The following is an 18,796-nucleotide window of genomic DNA, read 5'->3' as shown; positions in this document are numbered from 1 at the left end:
TTCTCTGAGTTTCTGTGTTGAAATTCCCTTCTTATAAGGACATGAACCATTGGATTAGAGTTCACTAATCCAGTGTGACTTCATCTTAACTTGATTACATCTGCAGAGATCCTGTTTCCAAATAAAGACACATTCATTATTGTCAGGGGCTAGGAAATGGAAGACATCTTTAAAGGCAGCAGAATTCAACTCACAACACCATCTAATTTCAAAGCTCATCTTGTCTTTTTCTGTGCTTTTAAGAGTCTGTCCTCAGTTTTCTCATCTTTATATAATGAAACATGTGACTTAAACCAGGGGTCCCCAACTCCCAGGTGGTGGACTGGTCCCCATCTGTGGCCTATTAGGAACTGGTGAGTGGCAGGTGAGTGAGCATTACCACTTGACCTCCGCCTCCTGTCAGATCAGTGGTGGCATTAGATTCTCATAGGAGCATGAACCCTATTGTAACTGTGCATGCAAGGGATCTAGGTTGCAGGCTCCTTGTGAGAATCTAATGCCTGAAGGTCTGAGGTGGAACAGTTCCTCCCGAAACCATCCACCCCTCAACCCCCATGGGAAAATTCTTTCATGAAACCAGTCCCTGGTGCACAACACATTGGGGACTGCTGACTTAAACAATTCAGAATTTTTCCAGATCTAAAATTATTTGACAGTGGCCAAAAAGCTTTTAATCAGTAATTGTAGAAAGTCTTGAAGCACTTGGTCATAATTGGAATAAAAGTCAAAGATGAAGAACTAGAGGGAAGAGAACTATTCAGGTGGGTGCTCCAAAAGGGGGGTTGGGGCCGCACCCACAGCACCCAAGCAGAGAGAGGTGCTCCCCAAACTCTTACTTATGGCTTAAGTGTAGGTTCTACGTTTTCAGTAAAAAGGCTTTTGCTGCTTTCCCTGGTTGAAATTTGTGGAAGTATGTGGCAAATGGGTGGTTACGCATGGGAAAGTAAAGAGAGGGTTCCTTGAATTAAATCTTGAATGAGTAATTCAGTTCAGTTGCCGTATTAATACTGGCTCTGTTCGGAAAGATAAGAAAGTGACATCAGGACTTTATAATCTAGAACTAGAGACGTGTTCAGGACTAAGCTCTTTCCTGTCCTTGGTCACTCTGCCCCGCCTTTCTCTGCTCTGCCTACACTCATGTGCACACATTTCCACTTCGTCTTCCGCACATGACAAGGACTCCAGAGTCTTGAAGTGTTGTATTTCATCAAATCTGAGACACCACAGATGGTAAAATGTTGCTATTATTTTGTGTTTCATTAAATGTAAAAAAATGCTGATAGTTAAAATCCTGCTTTATTGTCATTTATATTTTTTAAAAATCTTTTTTGAAAAATTATGTTTAGTGGAGATGGGGTTTCACCACGTTGCCCAGGCTGGTCTCGAACTCCTGGACTCAAGTGATCTGCCTGTCTCCACCTCACAAAGTGCTGGGATTACAGGTGTGTGTGAGTCACTGTGCCCAGCCCCCTAAAATTTTTTATTGAAATTTTTGTTGTTGTTGTTTTGAGACAGAGTCTTGCTCTGTTGCCCAGGCTGGAGTGCAGTGGCACGATCACAGCTCACTGCAGCTTCAACCTCCTGGATCCAAATGATCCTCCCACCACAGCCTCCTGAGTAGCTGGGACTACAGGTGTATGCCATTGCCATTATACCTGGCTAATGGTTTTTGAGTTTTTGCAGGGAGAGGATCTCACTTTGTTGCCTAGGCTGGTCTCGAACTCCTGGGCTCAAGTGATCTTCCCACCTCGGCCTCTCAAAGTGCTAGGATTACAGGTATGAGCCACTGTGCCTGGCCAAAAATTTTATGTTTATTGAAGGTCTTTTTTAGACTTATTCAGACATTTACACTGATCATTAACACTCCTGTGCATATTTTTTTAAATAAAAAAGAACATTTCCTAAAATGTTTTACCATAATCTGTGTCTATTTTATTGATTTATTTTCCTCACATAAAATGTCTGTGGTGCAGCCTTTCTTAATAGACATCTGTAACTGGACCTGGCATTTTCTAAGCCATTTTGCAAATTTTGAAGCATGTTTGCAGGCAATAACCATGTCACAGTGACTGTTTGGCTGATTAACTGTACAGTACGTCTCAAAGATGTAAGATGTAACAAGTATCTTCAGATTGATGGGGTGTGTCTCTGCTTGTCTTCTCTATCCTCACCCCTGAGACACTAGAACTCTCACTTGGGCATCAGTGAGAGGCATTGCCCTGCCAGTGGGCTCCAGACTCTTCCCAGGGCAGGCCACCCTCCACCCAGCTTGCTGGAAGGACTTTTCCAGAGATGAGGCTAGACTGGTCACTCTCCCACCTATAGCTCTTCAGGGATCCCATGGACAGAACTGACAGGCTGATGATCCATATGAACAGCTCAGTGGAGAGAATTAAAGCAGTGGCTAAAATGTTAATAACCTGATGGAAGAAATGATCACTCATTTTCAGTCACTTGGGTTGATAATGTTGTCTGTGACTTTTAAGCCAGGGATCCTCACAAGTTCCTAGACCCTCAGGAAAGCAAAAAGTTCCTATGGAGAAAGACTAGGCCCTGCTTCCTTGTCCTGCCATTGTTATTGATATTTCTCTAAGAAAAAGTGTTCATGAAGGAGTTGAGAGACAGAAAGACCTAAGTATTAATTCCGCCTCTGCAACTCTGGGCAAATTATATAGCCTCAGAGGACCGCAATTTCCTAGTGGAAAAAAATCCTCCTCTCTGTTGTGGGTTTTGGGGTGTTTTTGTTTTTATAACACATAGACTTCCCCTCACAGTGGCTGGTGTATTAGATGTCAGTAGATATTAATTGTATTTTCCCCACCTTCTTTGTCTTTTAAAAACAGCTTTCCATCAGATTCTGAGAAAAACCATTAAAATTAATGAACAAATAAGAATTTTTGGATTATTTATGGTTTTCCATAATCTATACTTTTCATTCATTCAGTCATTCATTCAGTCATTCATTCAGTCAGTCAGTCTCGCTCTGTTGCCCAGGCTGGAGTGCAGTGGTGCACTCTTGGCTCACTGCAACCTTCGCCTCCCTGGTTCAAGCAGTTCTCTGCCTCAGCTTCCCAAGTAGCTGGGATTACAGGCACCTGCCACCCCCTTGCCTGGCTAATTTTTGTATTTTTGGTAGAGATGGGGGTTTCACCATCTTGACTAGGCTGGCCTTGAACTCCTGACCTTGTGATCCACCTGCCTCGGCCTCCCAAAGTGCTGGGATTACAGGCGTGAGCCACCACGCCTGGCAATAATCTATACTCTTAAGTGTTCTTATTTTTCCACCTTTTTATGTTGTGAATGAGAAGTTAATCTCTCCCAAAAGCCAGACTCTATTTTCATATTACATACCATATTATTAATGAACATACAGGAAACAGGATCATATCTAGACAAATATATAAGGCAAAATTTGGATTCCCAGGTTTGGAGCAACTTGAGTTGGAATTAATGAAGACTGCTTTTGATGTAGTCTGCCAGATTCTTTCACTTTTTAAGGTCTGATTATTGCTTCTAGATACCTTTTGGATCTGACCGTCAGCCCTCTACTTTTGTCCTTGTTTTCAGATCAGTGATTTGAAGCATTTGTTTTTACATCAGACTGTCTACGTTTAAAATCTGACCTCCACCAAATATTTAGGTGTGTTAACCTGGGAAAGTTGCTTAATGTCTGTAAGCTTCAGGTTCCTGATCTGTAAGAAGTGATGGGGATCCCCACCTCACACAAGTGTTGCACATAAGTATTTAAAACACTTAGTTTGGACTTGTCTGTAAATGGAATGCATTCCGTTATGGTGGCTGTGGTTAATAATTTTCTCAAGCCATGACTGTGATGTTTTGCTGGTGATTTTGGTATCTGCCATTCTGTTCTTCCTTGATGTTCTTTAGTTTCTAATTTTTTTTCTCAGACTACACCTCTTAATTTTAATGACGATGATTTGCTGCCACCTATGGGCTAATGTGGAAAGAGCAGAACATGTAATTCCCAACTTTCTTAGATGCTGAATATAAAATCTTCAGGTCATCCTGGCAGACGTGAAGCCACCTGGACAACCAGCCATCTTCTTTTCTGGGAGATTTATTTTCCTCGATAGCCCAGCCGCATACTTGAATAGAACCAGATTCCCCTTGGATTATTTTTGGAGTTGGGCATTATAGGTAAAGCATTGTTAGCAATCAGATACTGTAATTTCCCCCTTGTTTGAGTAGATTTGCAAAATATAGTGTGTATCAAAAAAGCATGAAAGAATCTTTGCTATTTAAGGCATGGTTTGGTACCTGAGTTTTGTTTTGTTTTGGAGATCTCTTCTAGTTGGAGAACTTGGGAGTTCTGTACAAAACATTAAAAATAAAATAATGTTTACAGGCATCTCTGTTATGGTTTCTACTGTGTTGCCTTATGTGATTGTTACTTGAATGCTTCACTCCCAGTTGCAATCTCATACTCCTTTCTTGACATAATCTGACATAGAGGATACATTTACAGGCACACACAGATCCTGGGAAATGGCGGTACTGGGAAATGTACTAGTACTGACAGTACCTCGTACAGCACCTTGTTCACAGCGTGATTTGGCAGGAGTTGGAGTAAGAGGTGCTGATGCCAGATAGCAGGAGACGGGTCCAATAAGGGCTGTGTGCCAACCACAGGGGTTGAACTTTGCTTTGAAAACAGTAAGGAACCACCAAAGGATTTTAAGCTGAAGAGTGACACAATCAGATTTCTATTCTAGAAATATTATTTGGGCATTCTGTTCACAGATATTTTAGAGGAAGACCTAAGGAAGAAATTATGCATTGAGCTTTTCTACCTACTGATTGTACCTATTAAATATTGTATATGCAGTCAAGAGCTTATTCATATATTTTTGCCAGTCCGATTTGTGGTTTTTGAATTATTTTATTTGTGTTACTTTTATGCCTTTAACAGTTTTGTACTTCATTTCAGGTAGGCACTATTTTGGTGCTGCCATGCTGGTGATGGCGATTATTATAATTATTAACTACTGCTAATCAGCGAGTATTCAATAGACCTTGTACCAAGTGCCTTTGTAACTTGTACACCATGTACATAAGCATCATCTCATTGATTCGTGTAATTCTCTAATGTTTGCTCTGACACCGGCTGCTTGTTCCACAGTGTGGTTACTCTCCTTCCGTTTTCTTCTGTGTCTGCTCCCTGGCGCCTCGCGTTGGGCAGGATGCCATATTGCTGCTATGATTGAATTGGCACTTCTCAGAAATGGTCCTAGGGGGTAGCAGGGAACAACTGTAGTGGCTGTGATGCACACTGGCAGGAAGAGCAGGCAGAGGAGTAAACCTTTCCCTGATTTCTTTGCCAAAAAAAAAAAAAAAAAAATCTGTTGCCAGAGGAGACTCTGCAATCCCAAACCTGTGAACTGAACGGAAGCCTAGGGTAAGGCAGCTGAGGCCAGTAAGGGGGGTGACAACAAGCTTAGTCACCAAATAATATGCGAATACAATATTTTTAAATTAATGTCAAAGAAAATCATGAGTCAAATTATGCAGTTTTAAATAAAGATGAGATTAGCAACGGTGTTGTTCATGCAGAGCCATGTTGGAGTCTGAGTCAGAAGGAAATACCAGCAATACTAATCCTTCCAGTTAAAATTTTGGCATTTTGTTCATCAGGTGTTCTTTGAAATCGATTTTTAAAAAATACTGCATTAAGATATTTATATTGGGTGTTTTAGTGGCTTCTTCAATTTTGCACCCAGGATTGGGGTGCCTTTCTGGCCTCATCTTAGCCTGTGGGTGAGGGTTGGGCAGGAAAAGAGAGGGGATCTAATGGGTAGCTGCCTCCAGGCACTCTCCAGTCATTCTTCCTGATAGGCTCTGCTCCGCGGGGAATGGGTGCGGCGTGATTGGTCCTCAGTAGTGTGGAATGTCTCCATGTGGCTGTTGGCCATGTCTCTGAACATGTATCTTAGTACTCATTTAATAAGGGTATCTGGATGAGATATATGGTTTCTCTGTTTTTTTTTGTTGTTGTTTTTTAAAGCTATAAAGAAGTGGCAGTGCCTCACGCCCGTAATCCAAGAACTTGAGGCAGGAGGCTGAGGCAGGAGCATGGCTTGAAGCCAGGAGTTCAAGACCAGCCTGGGCAACATAGCAAGACCCTGTCTCTACCTCCTAAAAAACGCAAACAAACAACAAAAGCAAAAACCCCCAAAACTGTAAGAAGGTGTTTTCTGCCTCCACTAATGGAAAGAAACAGAATAAAATTGACTTAGGACATTTAGTTCTTTCCGTGGTTACTCCTTTACTGAGTTCGATGAAGGGTTGGCTTTGATTACCACAGCAAGCTGAAGAGATGTGCAAGCTCCTGCCTTGCGTGAGTGCGAAGGGGCTAAAATCTTTCATCTAATTTATAATGATTTACTTGTGCAGCCATTTAAAGCATTTGCAAGATCTCATTTGGGGCCCTTCTCTCTTCTGCTGTAACTATATTGTGACTGAGACTGTGAACAGAAGCTAAGAGAATGCTATGTTTTCTAAATTCATAATTTTGCAGAGTACTTGGTGGTTTCTAGTGGTTGGCTCAGATTTTCTTTGTCCTTTGCTGAGAGAGTTAGGTCGTTTGAATGTCCAGAGAAAAGATATGTGGATCTACTGTAATTGGCTTTATTCTGGCTGGGGCAGTGGAGGAGTTTAAAGGAGGATTTTACTTAGATTTTGCACTTTAAAAAATTGTTTAAATCCCCAACCAGGTCTGCTGAGAACAGACCCAGTCCCTGAGGAAGGAGAAGATGTTGCTGCCACGATCGGTGCCACAGAGACCCTATCAGAAGAGGAGCGGGAAGAGCTAAGAAGAGAACTTGCAAAGGTAAAGAACCATTCCTTTTGCAACTTTATTTTTGCACTTAAAATGTACTGTCATTTGTGTTTCTAAAGCACATGGTGCTATGTTTATAGTCAGTTTCAGGGGAGAGAAAGCATGGGTGTTTACTTCTCCAACAGGTCTTGAGTAGGGGAGAAGAATGACATCAGTTCGTTTTTATATGAGAAAAATGTATATATGGGTAAAATGGATGTGAAAAGTAGGATGTGAAGCAGGAAATGAGTGAGAGTAGTAGGGAATGTCTTCTAAGGGACTTCACTGATGTCTGATACACTTGCTCTTCAGGGCATCAATGGCTTTGTTCCACCCTTGGTTGTGTTGTGGAGATGGGCACTTTCGAACTTTCTTCCTCTTTTCCTTCCTTCTAGATCCCTCCTTCCCTCCCCTTCCTTTTCTCCCTCTCCTCCTTCCTTTCCCTCTGTCCCTTCCCTGCCTTCCTTCCTTTTACTCACTCCTTTCCTTCCCCTGCCTCCCTTCCCTGCCTTCCCTGTCTCCTTTCCCTCCTTCCTCCCTCCCTCCCTCCATTCCCCTCCCCCATTCCCCATCCCCCTTTCCTCCCTTCTTGCTTTTTTCTTTCCTAACTTCCATGAAATTCGTTTAACATAAAAAGTAGCCATTTTACTTTATTATTTTTATTTTATATTTTGAGACGGACTCTCACTCTGTCACCCAGGCTGGAGTGCAGTGGCATGATCTTGGCTCATTGCAACCTCTGCCTCCCAGGTTCAAGTGATTCTTCTGCCTCAGCCTCCTGAGTAGGTGAGATTACAGGCATGTGTCACCATGCCCAGGTAATTTTTGTGTTTTTAGTAGAGACAGGGTTTCATCATGTTGGCCATGCTGGTTTCGAACTCCTGACCTTAAGTGATCCGCCTGCCTTGGCCTCCCAAAGTGCTGGGATTACAGGCGTGAGCTACTGTACCTGGCCATTTTGTTTCTTTCTTTCTTCCTTCTTTCCCTTTCCTTTTCCCTTCCTTTTTCCCTTCCCTTTTTCCTTTCCTTTTGATCTTTTTAAAGAATGAACTTTTGCTTTTATTCATTCTCTCTGTTGTTTCCTATTGTCCATTTTATCTTCACTCTAATCCTTATTATTCCCTTTTTTCTCTTAGCTTTGGGTGTGGTTTGCTATTTTAAAAATTTTTCTCTAATTCCTTAAAGTGTAGAGTTAAGTTATGAGATTTTTTTTCTAATGTAGGCATTTACAGCCTACATTTCTTACTGAGTGCTTCAACTGTATCCCGTAAGTTTTAATATGTTGTTTTTGTTTCCCTTCATTTCAAGGTGTTTTCTGTTTTCCTTTGTGACTTATTTTTGGGCCTATTGGTTGTTTAAAAGTGTATGGCTTGATTTTTACATATTTGTGAAATATCTGGTTTTCCTTTTGGTTTTGATTTCCAATTTCATGGTGGTGGGTGGAGAAGGTACTTTGTATGACTTTAAGTTTATTGGGACTTGTTTTGTTGCCTAACACATACTCTGTCTTGGAAAGTGTTCCATGTACATTTGATAAGAGTGTATTTTCAACTGTTTTGGGGTGAGTTGTTCTGTACATATACGTGGTAGGTGTAATTGATGCATGGTATTATTCAAGTCGTCTTATCTCTTTATTGATCTTCTGTCTGTTTGTACTATTCATTTTTTTACCTAAAGTTTTACAAACAAGATGGGGATAGAATGGATAAGGCAGATGGGTGATAAGCCCGCTTTTCTTTTTCTGAAACAGAGTTTCACTCTCTTGTTGCCCAGGTTGGAGCGTGATGGTGCGATCTCGGCTCACTGCAACCTCTGCCTCCCAGGTTCAGGCGATTCTCCTGCCTCAGCCTCCCGAGTAGCTGGGAATACAGGCACGTGCCACCATGCCCAACTAATTTTTGTATTTTTAGTAGAGATGGAGTTTTGTCATGTTGGCCAGACTGGTCTCGAACTACCGACCTCAGGTGATCCACCTGCCTCGGCCTCCCAAGAGTGCTGGGATTACAGGCATGGACCACCATGCCTGGCCATATATTTCTACATTTTTAGAGGGCAATGCAATACAGATTACTTTTTCCCACCTAACTGATTTTCAAAAAACATTTTTATGCCAATAAATACTCTTCTACAACCTCATTTTAAATTGCTGCATAGCCCATTTTTTATTTCTGCAAGCTCATTTTTAATTTATATCGTTTTATAAACATTTGGATTGTTTCCATTTTTTGCTATTATGAACAATAGTTTGATGAAAAAACCTTCATGTAAGCCTTGATGCACTTCTTTAATTAGTGCTTTAGGATAAAGTCCTGGAGGTAGGTAGCATTATGCCTGGGTCTAATGGTTTTTAAGAGTATATAGCAACATGACCACGATGCTATCCAGAACATTTTTTAGTGTTTCGAAAGAACATTTTTTCCCCAAATCCTTGTCAGTTCTCACTATTGTTTTAGTAACAACAGAATAAAAACAATAGTAATAGCACCTAATGTCTACAGACTACATGCTATGTGGGAGGCGTTAAGCCGAGCTCTTTACGTGCATTATTTCATTAATTATTACAACAGTCTTATGGGGCAGGTGCTATTGTCATGACTGATGGAAGAGGAAACACAGTATTTATTTAACAAATGAAGTTACCAGGTATATGATTTGTAAATATTTTCTCCCATTCTTTGGATTTTCCATTTTCTTTATAGTGCCCTTTAAAACATTTTTTAAATTAATTTTTTTATTTAAAAAATTTTAGATTTAGAGGGTACATGTGTGAGTTTGTTACATGGGAATATCTTGTGATGTTGAGGTTTGGGCTTCTAATGATCCTGTTGCCCATGTAGTGAACATAGTTTTTCAGCTCTTTCCCCAACCTTCTCCACTTCTGGAATCCCCAGTGTTTAGTGTTCCTATCTTTGTGTCGGTGTGTACCCAATGTCTACCTCCCACTTACAAGTCAGAACATGCGGTATTTGGTTTTCTGTTTCTGTGTTAATTCGATTAGGAAGATGGCCTCCAGCTGTATCCATGTTGCAGCAAAGGATATGATTTTGTACTTTTTAATGGCTGCATAGTATTCCATGATGTATATGTACCACATTGGATAATGGGCACTTGGTTTGATTTCATGTCTTTGCTATTGTGAATATTGATGCAATGAACATAAGAGTGCAGGTGTCTTTTTGGTAGAACAATTTATATACCCAGTAATGGGATTGCTGCCATTGAATGGTAGCTCTGAATTAAGTTATTTGAGAAGTATCCAAATTGCTTTCCACAGTGGCTGAATTCTAGGACTGTTATGAATAATGCTGCTATAAGCAATTGTATGCAGGGTTTTTGTATGGATATATGTTGTTATTTTGTTGTTTGTTTTTTGAGAGAGTCTCACTCTGTCACCCAGGCTGGAGTGCAGTAGTGTGATCTCAGCTCACTGCAACCTCTGGCTCCCAGGTTCAAGCAATTCTCCTGCCTCAGCCTCCTGAGCAGCTGGGATTATAGGCATGCCACCATCATGCCTGACTAATTTTTGTATTTTTAGTAGATACAGGGTATCACCATATTAGCCAGGCTGGTCTCAAACTCTTGACCTCAAGTGATCCATTCACCTTGGCTTCCCAAAGTGCTGGGATTATAGGCATGAGCCATTGCACCCAGCCTGGATGTGTGTTTTCAATTCTCTTGGTTATATATACCTAAGAGTAGAATTGCTGGGTCATATGGTAGCTCTGTCTTTAAATTTTTGAGGAACTGTCAAACTGCTTTGTTGCCGAACTTCATTTTATATTCTCACCAGTCGTGTCTGAGGGTTCCGATGTCTCCACATCCTTGTCAACACTTACTAATATCTGTTTTTTTTATTATAACCATCCTAATGGGTGTGAAGTGGTATCCCCTTGTGGTTTTGATTTGCATTTCTTAAATTACTAATGACTGATGTTAAGCATCTTTTCATGTACTTATTGGTCATTTGTATATCTTGGAAGAAATGTCTATTTAAGTCATTTGCCCATTTTCTAATTGGGTTGCCTTTTTTATTATGGAGTTGTAAGTTTCTTTATATATTCTGGATACTAGACTTTTATTAGATATGTAATTTGCCAATATTTTCCCCATTCTGTTGTTTGTCTTTTACTTTCATGATAGTGTCATTTGAAGCACAACCTCTCGGCATCCTCCCTTTCCCAACCTGTAACACCTATAATTTTACTCTACTTCAAGGGGTTCAAATTTTTTTTTTCTTGGCTTCCATAGGTGAGTAAGAATATTCAGTATTTATCTTTCCATGCCTGATTTATTCTGCTTAACATATTATCCTCTAGGTTCATCCGTGTTGCTGCAAATGACAGAATTTCATTTTTTTTTTTTTTAACGGCAGAATTGTATTTCATTGTGTATACCACATTTTCCTTATCCATTGACCTGTTGATGGACACTTGGCTGTTGTAAATAGTGCTGCAATAAACATGGGGTTGTAGGCATCCCTTTGATATACTGATTTTCTTTCCTTTGGATAAATACCCAATAGTGAGATTCCTGGATTATATGGTATTTCTATTTTTAGTTTTTCTAAGAAACCTTTATACTGTTTTTCATAGTGACAGTACTAATTTACATTCCCACCAACAGTGTATGAGTTCCCTTTTCTCTGAATCCTTGCCAGCATCTGTTATTTTTTTATAACAGACATAATAACAAGTATGAGGTGATATCTCATTTTGATTTTGATTTGTATTTCCCTGATGATTAGTGATGTTGAACATTTTTAATATATTTGTTGGACATTTATATGTCTCTTCTAAGAAATGTCTATTCAGATCCTTTGCCCACTTTTTAATGGGATTGCTTGTTTTTTTTTTTTGAGACGGAGTTTCGCTCTTTTTACCCAGGCTGGAGTGCAATGGCGCGATCTCGGCTCACCGCAACCTCCGCCTCCTGGGTTCAGGCAATTCTCCTGCCTCAGCCTCCTGAGTAGCTGGGATTACAGGCACGCGCCACCATGCCCAGCTAATTTTTTGTATTAGTAGAGACGGGGTTTCACCATGTTGACCAGGATGGTCTCGATCTCTTGACCTCGTGATCCACCCACCTCGGCCTCCCAAAGTGCTGGGATTACAGGCTTGAGCCACCGCGCCCGGCCAACTTGTTTGTTTTGCTGTTGAATTGAGTTCCTTATATTTTTTGGATATTAGTCCCTTGTCAGATGAATAGTTTGCAAATATTTTCTCCCATTCTACAGGTTATCTCTTCACTCTGTTGATGATTTCCTTTGCTGTGCAGAAGCTTTTAGTTTAATTTAGTCCCATTTGTCTATTTTTGTTTCTGTTGCCTACGTTTCTAAGGTCTTAGCCATAAAATCTTTGTCTAGACCAATGTCCTGAAGTGTTTCTTCTATGTTTTCTTCTAGTAGTTTTATGGTTTTGGATCTTTTGTGCATTTCAAGTTGGTCTTTGTGTATAGTGATAGACACATCAGAGATTCTTAATCATGCTCTTTATGCTTTTAAGGTCACTGTATTTTACATGTATATGTTGAATTGAGGAATCACAGCCATGATGTGCTGGGCTAGGTGTTGTTAGCAGCACAAGCTAACCAACAAAGGTGGGGATATACTGTGTTGTGCATTGTTCAGAAAGATTTACAGTGGTTTGTCTTCGCAGCTTTCATTAGAGCAAGTGAGTACCTCGAGAAGTGCTAAGGGGTGGGAAACTTACCATTTAAGTCTATTCATAGAAATGTCTGAAGATTTGGAGTTTGAGGTAAAGACAGAAGAACTGGGAAGCTTAAGAGAGAGTCCATAAGAATTCAGCCAGTAAACTGAGACATGCATTCAGAAAACCTAGGTAGAGATTCTGGTTCCTACATTATTTGTTTGATGACTTTGGGCAAATCATTTAATTTACTTAGTTTTGAATCTTATTCTTTCCTCTTTTGTTGTCCTTTTCTTCTCATATTCCACTTTGTCAATGTGCAGTTTAAAATGTGACTTACAAAACTGGATATGGTACTTGTAACTCTGACAAGCACAGGGTATCATTTATTTGTTCTGTGGGTCCTCCGATCCAGTTAATCTCATCTAAGAGTGATGCTGAAGGTTCTTCATCATCATCTTTTTTTTTTTTTTCTTGGCAGCTGCATCACATTTCATTTATCCTTTTTTCAATTGCATTAATTTTGTGTCATGTTCTCTAAAAATTTAATTATCTGTGAAAACGTTTTACTGAGCAATACTCTACGTTATTTTTAAAGGGCATGTTGTCTTTGAAATCATAGAAATACTGTGCAGGTCAGGCTGAGAATATGGCTTTGCAACAAGTCAGGAGACACATTTCTCTGAGGGTCTTGAATGTTAATGGATATACGTTAGGGACCTAGTTTTTCAGTTTCCTGGGACATAAAGTCTCTTCCACATGGTGTCTATTTCTCTCTGAAATAGAGTCTGCCCTTTTCCCTGTTACTGAAATAGAGAGTCCACCTGTTTTTCTGGATTAGCCTTTTGTTCTACTCTGTTTTTTTCCTTTTCTTCCTAGCTTCTGCTTACAGTTTTAGCTTCCTCAAGCATATTTAAGCTTTCCATGCCTTTCATAATCTCACTGTGCCCTACCTGCACCTCAAGGCTTCTTCAAGTCTTTTCGGCTTTTACTCGAAATGCCATCTGACTTCTCAAACTAGATTCCTGAGAGAGAGAGACTGAGTAGTTGAGCACCTCTTTTCACACCAGGCTCATCCACTGGCTCTCGGCCACTTGAGGGGTGGCTGTCCGTGGGTCAGGGCCTACTTCTACTCACCTAGCCCAGTCTGGACAGTCAGCATCAAGGGGTTCACGTGAAACCATGGCAGGGCTCTCTAGAGGAAGCAGTTTGATTTATTATGGCCATGACTTTGGCAGACACGGGGACTGAGTATATGTATCCAGTATATATAGACTCGTATCAGATATGCAAGGAGGTTGGATTTGAGTTTGGCTTGGTTGTGTGTGTTTTGGTAGAGGTGGAGATTGCTTTGATTTAGTATACAAATAAAAGTTTTGTAGGCATTCAAATAGAAATGTCTGGGTTGGAAAGGCAGACCCAGAGGTCGGGAGAGTGGCTGTTAGAGCACTTTATCAAGTATTATCTGTGTAGACATTTTGAATCCTAAACCTACATGAGATAGCTGAGTAAGGAAGCATAAGGAGAGAGGAGAAGGCCCAAAACAACTTAAGTTGGGATTATAAAGAGCTCCCATGGAAGAGGAGAGAGAAGCTGTACAGGAGATATCAGCAAGTAACCAGTCTACTCAACAACATTCTATGTTGTTTTTAGAGAGAAAGATAAATGATTCAAAAAATTAATGACTAGAATTTTGGGTGTAGTTCTGTGCTAATAACATTAATTTACTGAATGACTTTTGCTGTATTCCTACCCCAAACCCCTTCCTCATAGGTAGAAGAAGAAATCCAGACCCTGTCTCAAGTGTTAGCAGCAAAAGAGAAGCATCTAGCAGAGATCAAGCGGAAACTTGGAATCAATTCACTACAGGAACTAAAACAGAACATTGCCAAAGGGTGGCAAGACGTGACAGCAACATCTGCGTATGTTCCCTCGATCATACCCTTTCCTTGGGAATATAAAGGACACTGTTGTGCCTTTTGTCTGGGGAGAGGAAGAAAAAGAGGATGAGGATGCTTCACCAACTTTTCTTAGGATGACATGGGGCACTTTTTTTCCAATTTTCAAGCGTACCTGCCTCTTTTGTAACTTTGATTTCTTTTCCAGACCATTTATTCTAAGGAATAGAAAGAAAGCTAGCCAGTTGGAGAAATAAAATTCAAGTTCCATTAAGTGTTATGTATTGATGTGCCACAAATATGTACAGTGTGTCCTTTAGTCCTCAGAATAACCCAGTAAGAGTGCGTGGTGAAATAACCCTGGATAAGGAAACAGGCTCAGACAAATTAAGTTTTCAGGTCAAAATGTGGAGTGGGGAATCAAATTCAGGCCTGGAGCCAGTCTTTATTATTTATTTATTTTAACTTTGTTCTGTATGTATCATAAGATTCTCAGGTCATAGTCTCGGATATGTGCTCTTGGCAGAGGTCAATCTCTTAAGCTTTTTGTCTTTTTGACCACACATACTATGATACAGCATTATCATAATGCAGTTTTGTTTGCCGGCACAAGGAGGAGCAAGCTTCTAGCAGCAGAATCTGAACTGCTCTGTCTTCTGTATGGAGTGCCATCTGCAGAGCTGGTGAGCTTAGAAGTCGTTTTACAGTGTAACCATCAGCAGTGAGGCCAACTGCAGTTGACATGACAGTAACTTGAATGCCCAATCTTCTGGTCTGTTTTCTATCCATCTAAGTTGGCAGTGGGAAAACATACAGGCAACTATTTTTTTTTGGACAGTATTACCATAAACCATGTTTTTTTATTGGTATTTGATCTTAACAGGGTAAGTAAATATGCCTGAGCATTCTTTCCCATAATGTGGGGATTGTTAGGGTAGGCACAATATTATTTTTTTTGTTTTTTGTTGTTCTTGTTTTCATCATTTGTTTTTGCTTTTCCCTTCTCTAATCTCCAGGTAGCGGGGAAGGAGGTGGTAAATTATACCTTTGCATTATGGCAGATATCACACTAGAATAATTTTCAGCATTGCATATTTTACATACTTTATTGAAAGTACAGCAAGTCCTTATTTGGTAGCTCTAAAGACATGCAAAATTTTTTAAAAAAGGATACCCACAAAATGTATTTGGATAATAAAATACACGTGGATCCTACTTATCCCAGCTAATTCTTGCTTCTGGCCCTTCTTTAGGAAATCAAGCTGACAAAGGCATCTGAGGAATTTGATTTCATTTTTGTTTTGTTTGGATTATGTGAGAAAAGAACAAGAGGTCTGAGTTATTTCAGGCCCTGGCTTATTTTCATCTTTGTTTGATGATTATTTTTAGCCCTTACCTTGTCTTCTTTGGCCCTGCCTTTAGAGGCCTCTGTCTTTCTGGCTGGACTAGGGCACTGCAGAAGATTGTGCCTGAAATGAGGGTTGAGTGTATGAAGATGTGGTGATGCTGCCCTGGTGGTTATGAAGGACTTTAGAAGTTCTGAAACATGTTTTCTCTTTTTGAGAGTTCTCCAGCAGGTGGTGACCACTGCCCTTGAAACAATTGGTATTAGAAAAGATCAGCTGACTTGTCTTTGCTCTGTGTGTTTGTAATTTAATATAGTTATAAGAAGACGTCTGAAACCTTGTCCCAGGCTGGACAGAAGGCCTCAGCTGCTTTTTCATCTGTTGGCTCAGTCATCACCAAAAAGCTGGAAGACGTAAAGTATGTCCTCATTTTTCCTTGCTCATTAAGTAGCTGACACAAATTAAAACGTTATTGTCGCTGCATCTGTTTCCTGATCTTGGCTCTAGCTGATGCTAGCTACTCCTGTTAGAGGGAGGGAGGGCACTCCTTCAAACAAGTACCTGGAAGGCTCAAACCAGTATCTAGGTCTTCTAGGCCTAGCATTCTAACATCAGATAATCATGTGATCATCATTTAAGGTTGTTGAAAAATTCTGGTTGTGAACTTCTGTGTCTTTTTAGTTCTTCAGGCTCATGCAGGGTAAGTATGTCTTGGGTGCAAATTTGTGATTGTGGACAGAGCCTGGTGTCTTACTGGGGATGACTACAGGAGCACTGAAGTGCACGCTTCGATTGAGACCTGGCTTCATGTTCTATATGTGACATTTTATACCATGGTGTGATTACAACATGCTCATCCTTGCACCGATTTATACTAACCTGTAAGCTGTAACTACATTCATGCTTAGGCCATAATCTTGATTTTGAGTTTTTGTTTGTTTGTTTGTTTGTACTTTAGTCTGCAGAGTTTTCCTTGCCATTTGATAAAACCACTTCACAGTGCTTTTGTGCCCCTCTTCACTCGTGGATTAGAACAGTGATGAAAATGACAAATGTGGTTTAAGTCAGCTGTGCTTCTGTTGGCATGCAAGATTTGTGTTTAAAAAAAAAGTGCTTAGATTGCATGGCTTTGTGTTTTGCATTTGTGGGGAAAGTGTATCTTACAACCAGAATTTGTTGGTTGAATAGGTTTGGTCAATTTATGTATTATACTTGATACCAAAAGAACTAAATTCCTCTCATTATATTTAGATTGTCATCATCTAAGCATAATGTAATACATATAGCTTTCTTGAACTCTTTTGACAATTATGTATACATCTATTAGGTATTCATTTTCTGTATGCTGACTGAATTGTGTAGCAGTTTAGAGCCCAGGAAAAACATTGTATGTTTAAAATTTAGGTTACTTAATTGTTTCAGATTTATTGGAACTTCCTTTCTTTTTTAATGCTTACTCTGGCTTTTTACAGATTGCAAGCCTTTTCACATTCCTTTAGGTAAGGAGAGTTTGAACCATCACTGCAGTCTAGCAGTTGTATAAGAAGTGTGCTGAGATTAGATTATATGCTACATTGGGTGATCATGTTTGTCCAGTACATAATTTTCTTGCGTTTGGAGTATCTTTTTCTCTAGTGCATTCCTAATTTCAAGGGAGGGTTTCTTGTGTACCATGGGTAATTGATAAATTAAAAGAAGTATTTGACACTGTGGTTCAAGGGATATGGAAATAATTGACATTTCTTTTTTACTTTTTTCTTTGGTAAAAAGCAGCAGCTTTACCATGGCATGCAAAATTCCTCCCTTTTAATGTCTGACTTTGTTTGTTTTTGATGCTTTTGTTTCTTTGGTGCTTTTGCAAGGATGTTGGAATTCTTCTTCACCTGGGTTTCATTACGCAATTGTAATAGACTGCATATGGACTGCCTCCTGATGTTAGTCTTCCATCTTCTATGGGTTACTCTACTTTTTTTTTATTGTGGTAAAATATACATAAGGTAAAATCTACCACTGCTCTGCACTTTTTAATACTTGTTTTAGCTTATAGTTTTTACTATTTTATTATTTCTTTACACTTGTTATACTCTTTATGTACACAAGGCAATTTCATGGTGTGAAAAAGGAGAAAGTGTATTAAGGTAAAAAAGCGCATTAAAAAGATATTAGCTCAAAGCATGCCTTATAGATAGAAAGAGACTTCATGATGGTGAGCAAACCTCTCTCTTTCCCAGGCAGACTCTCTGATTATCTAATTAGTTGTTGGAGGAAACTAAGGTGGAGAAAAATCTTTAGAGTGTATGCAGGAAGGATAATATAGTAGTCTTCATCTCTATTCCTATTGATGCAGATTATTTTCTTAAATAATCACTAGTGGTAGTCTAGCTACTTGCCTTTTTAAGTAAGCAAACAGGTACTTACAGCTCCTGTCTTGGTGACACTTATCCCTGGAAGTCAGAGTAAATCATAGGGATATATAAACTCTAAATGTTGAACTATTTAAAGCTAAAATTATGCTTAAAGAAATCAAGTAAGATAGGTAATTGTATATCGTTGGCATTCAATTAAAAAGTGCTGTAAGTAACTGAATACAGAGCCAGCCACATCATCCATTCTGCTAACATTAGAGTGTCTACTGTGGACAGATCCTATGAGCATAACCATAAAGAAGTCATGGCTTTTATTAGAATCAAGCTTAAAATCTTAGTGTGGAGTAGGGGAAGAGTGGGGACTTGGGATAAGTTAAGAATGGAGGCCGGGTGCAGTGGCTCACGCCTATAATCCCAGCACTTTGGGAGGCCAAGGCGGGCAGATCACGAGGTCAGGAGATCAAGACCATCCTGGCCAACATGGTGAAAACCCTGTCTCTACTGAAATACAAAAAATTAGCTGGATGTGGTGGCGTGTGCCTGCTCAGCTACTTGGGATGCTGAGGCGGGGAATCGCTTGAACCTGGGAGGCAGAGGTTGCAGTGACCTGAGATCACACCACTGCATTCCAGCCTGGCAACAGAGTGAGACTGTCTCAAAAAAAAAAAAAAAGAAAAAAAAATAGCCCCATCAGTACTAGTTATAA

The 18,796-nt window shown here is 39.9% G+C and overlaps 1 protein-coding gene across 9 annotated transcripts in view; it reads left to right on the top strand.

The window, feature by feature from the left end:
• The window catches only part of TPD52 (tumor protein D52), a 296,902-nt gene that overhangs the window by 152,195 nt on the left and 125,911 nt on the right, over positions 1–18,796 (top strand). For 5 of the 9 annotated variants that reach the window (XM_064384294.1, XM_064384292.1, XM_064384291.1 and 2 more), the window contains exons 2-4: positions 6,732–6,847; positions 14,254–14,402; positions 16,041–16,142. In XM_064384294.1, the coding sequence (XP_064240364.1) occupies positions 6,732–6,847; positions 14,254–14,402; positions 16,041–16,142 (367 nt within the window). Of the gene's footprint in view, positions 1–6,731; positions 6,848–14,253; positions 14,403–16,040; positions 16,143–17,196; positions 17,224–18,796 lie in introns of all 9 variants that reach the window. The other 4 variants (XM_012450941.3, XM_021665924.2, XM_064384290.1 and 1 more) reach the window with 1 other exon arrangement.

The sequence above is a fragment of the Aotus nancymaae genome, unplaced genomic scaffold (genome assembly GCF_030222135.1).
Source record: "Aotus nancymaae isolate 86718 unplaced genomic scaffold, 86718_ANA_hifiasm-v0.15.2.pri h1tg000036l, whole genome shotgun sequence".
Taxonomy (NCBI): Eukaryota; Metazoa; Chordata; class Mammalia; order Primates; family Aotidae; genus Aotus; species Aotus nancymaae.
This window is presented reverse-complemented; position numbering and strand designations above follow the sequence as displayed.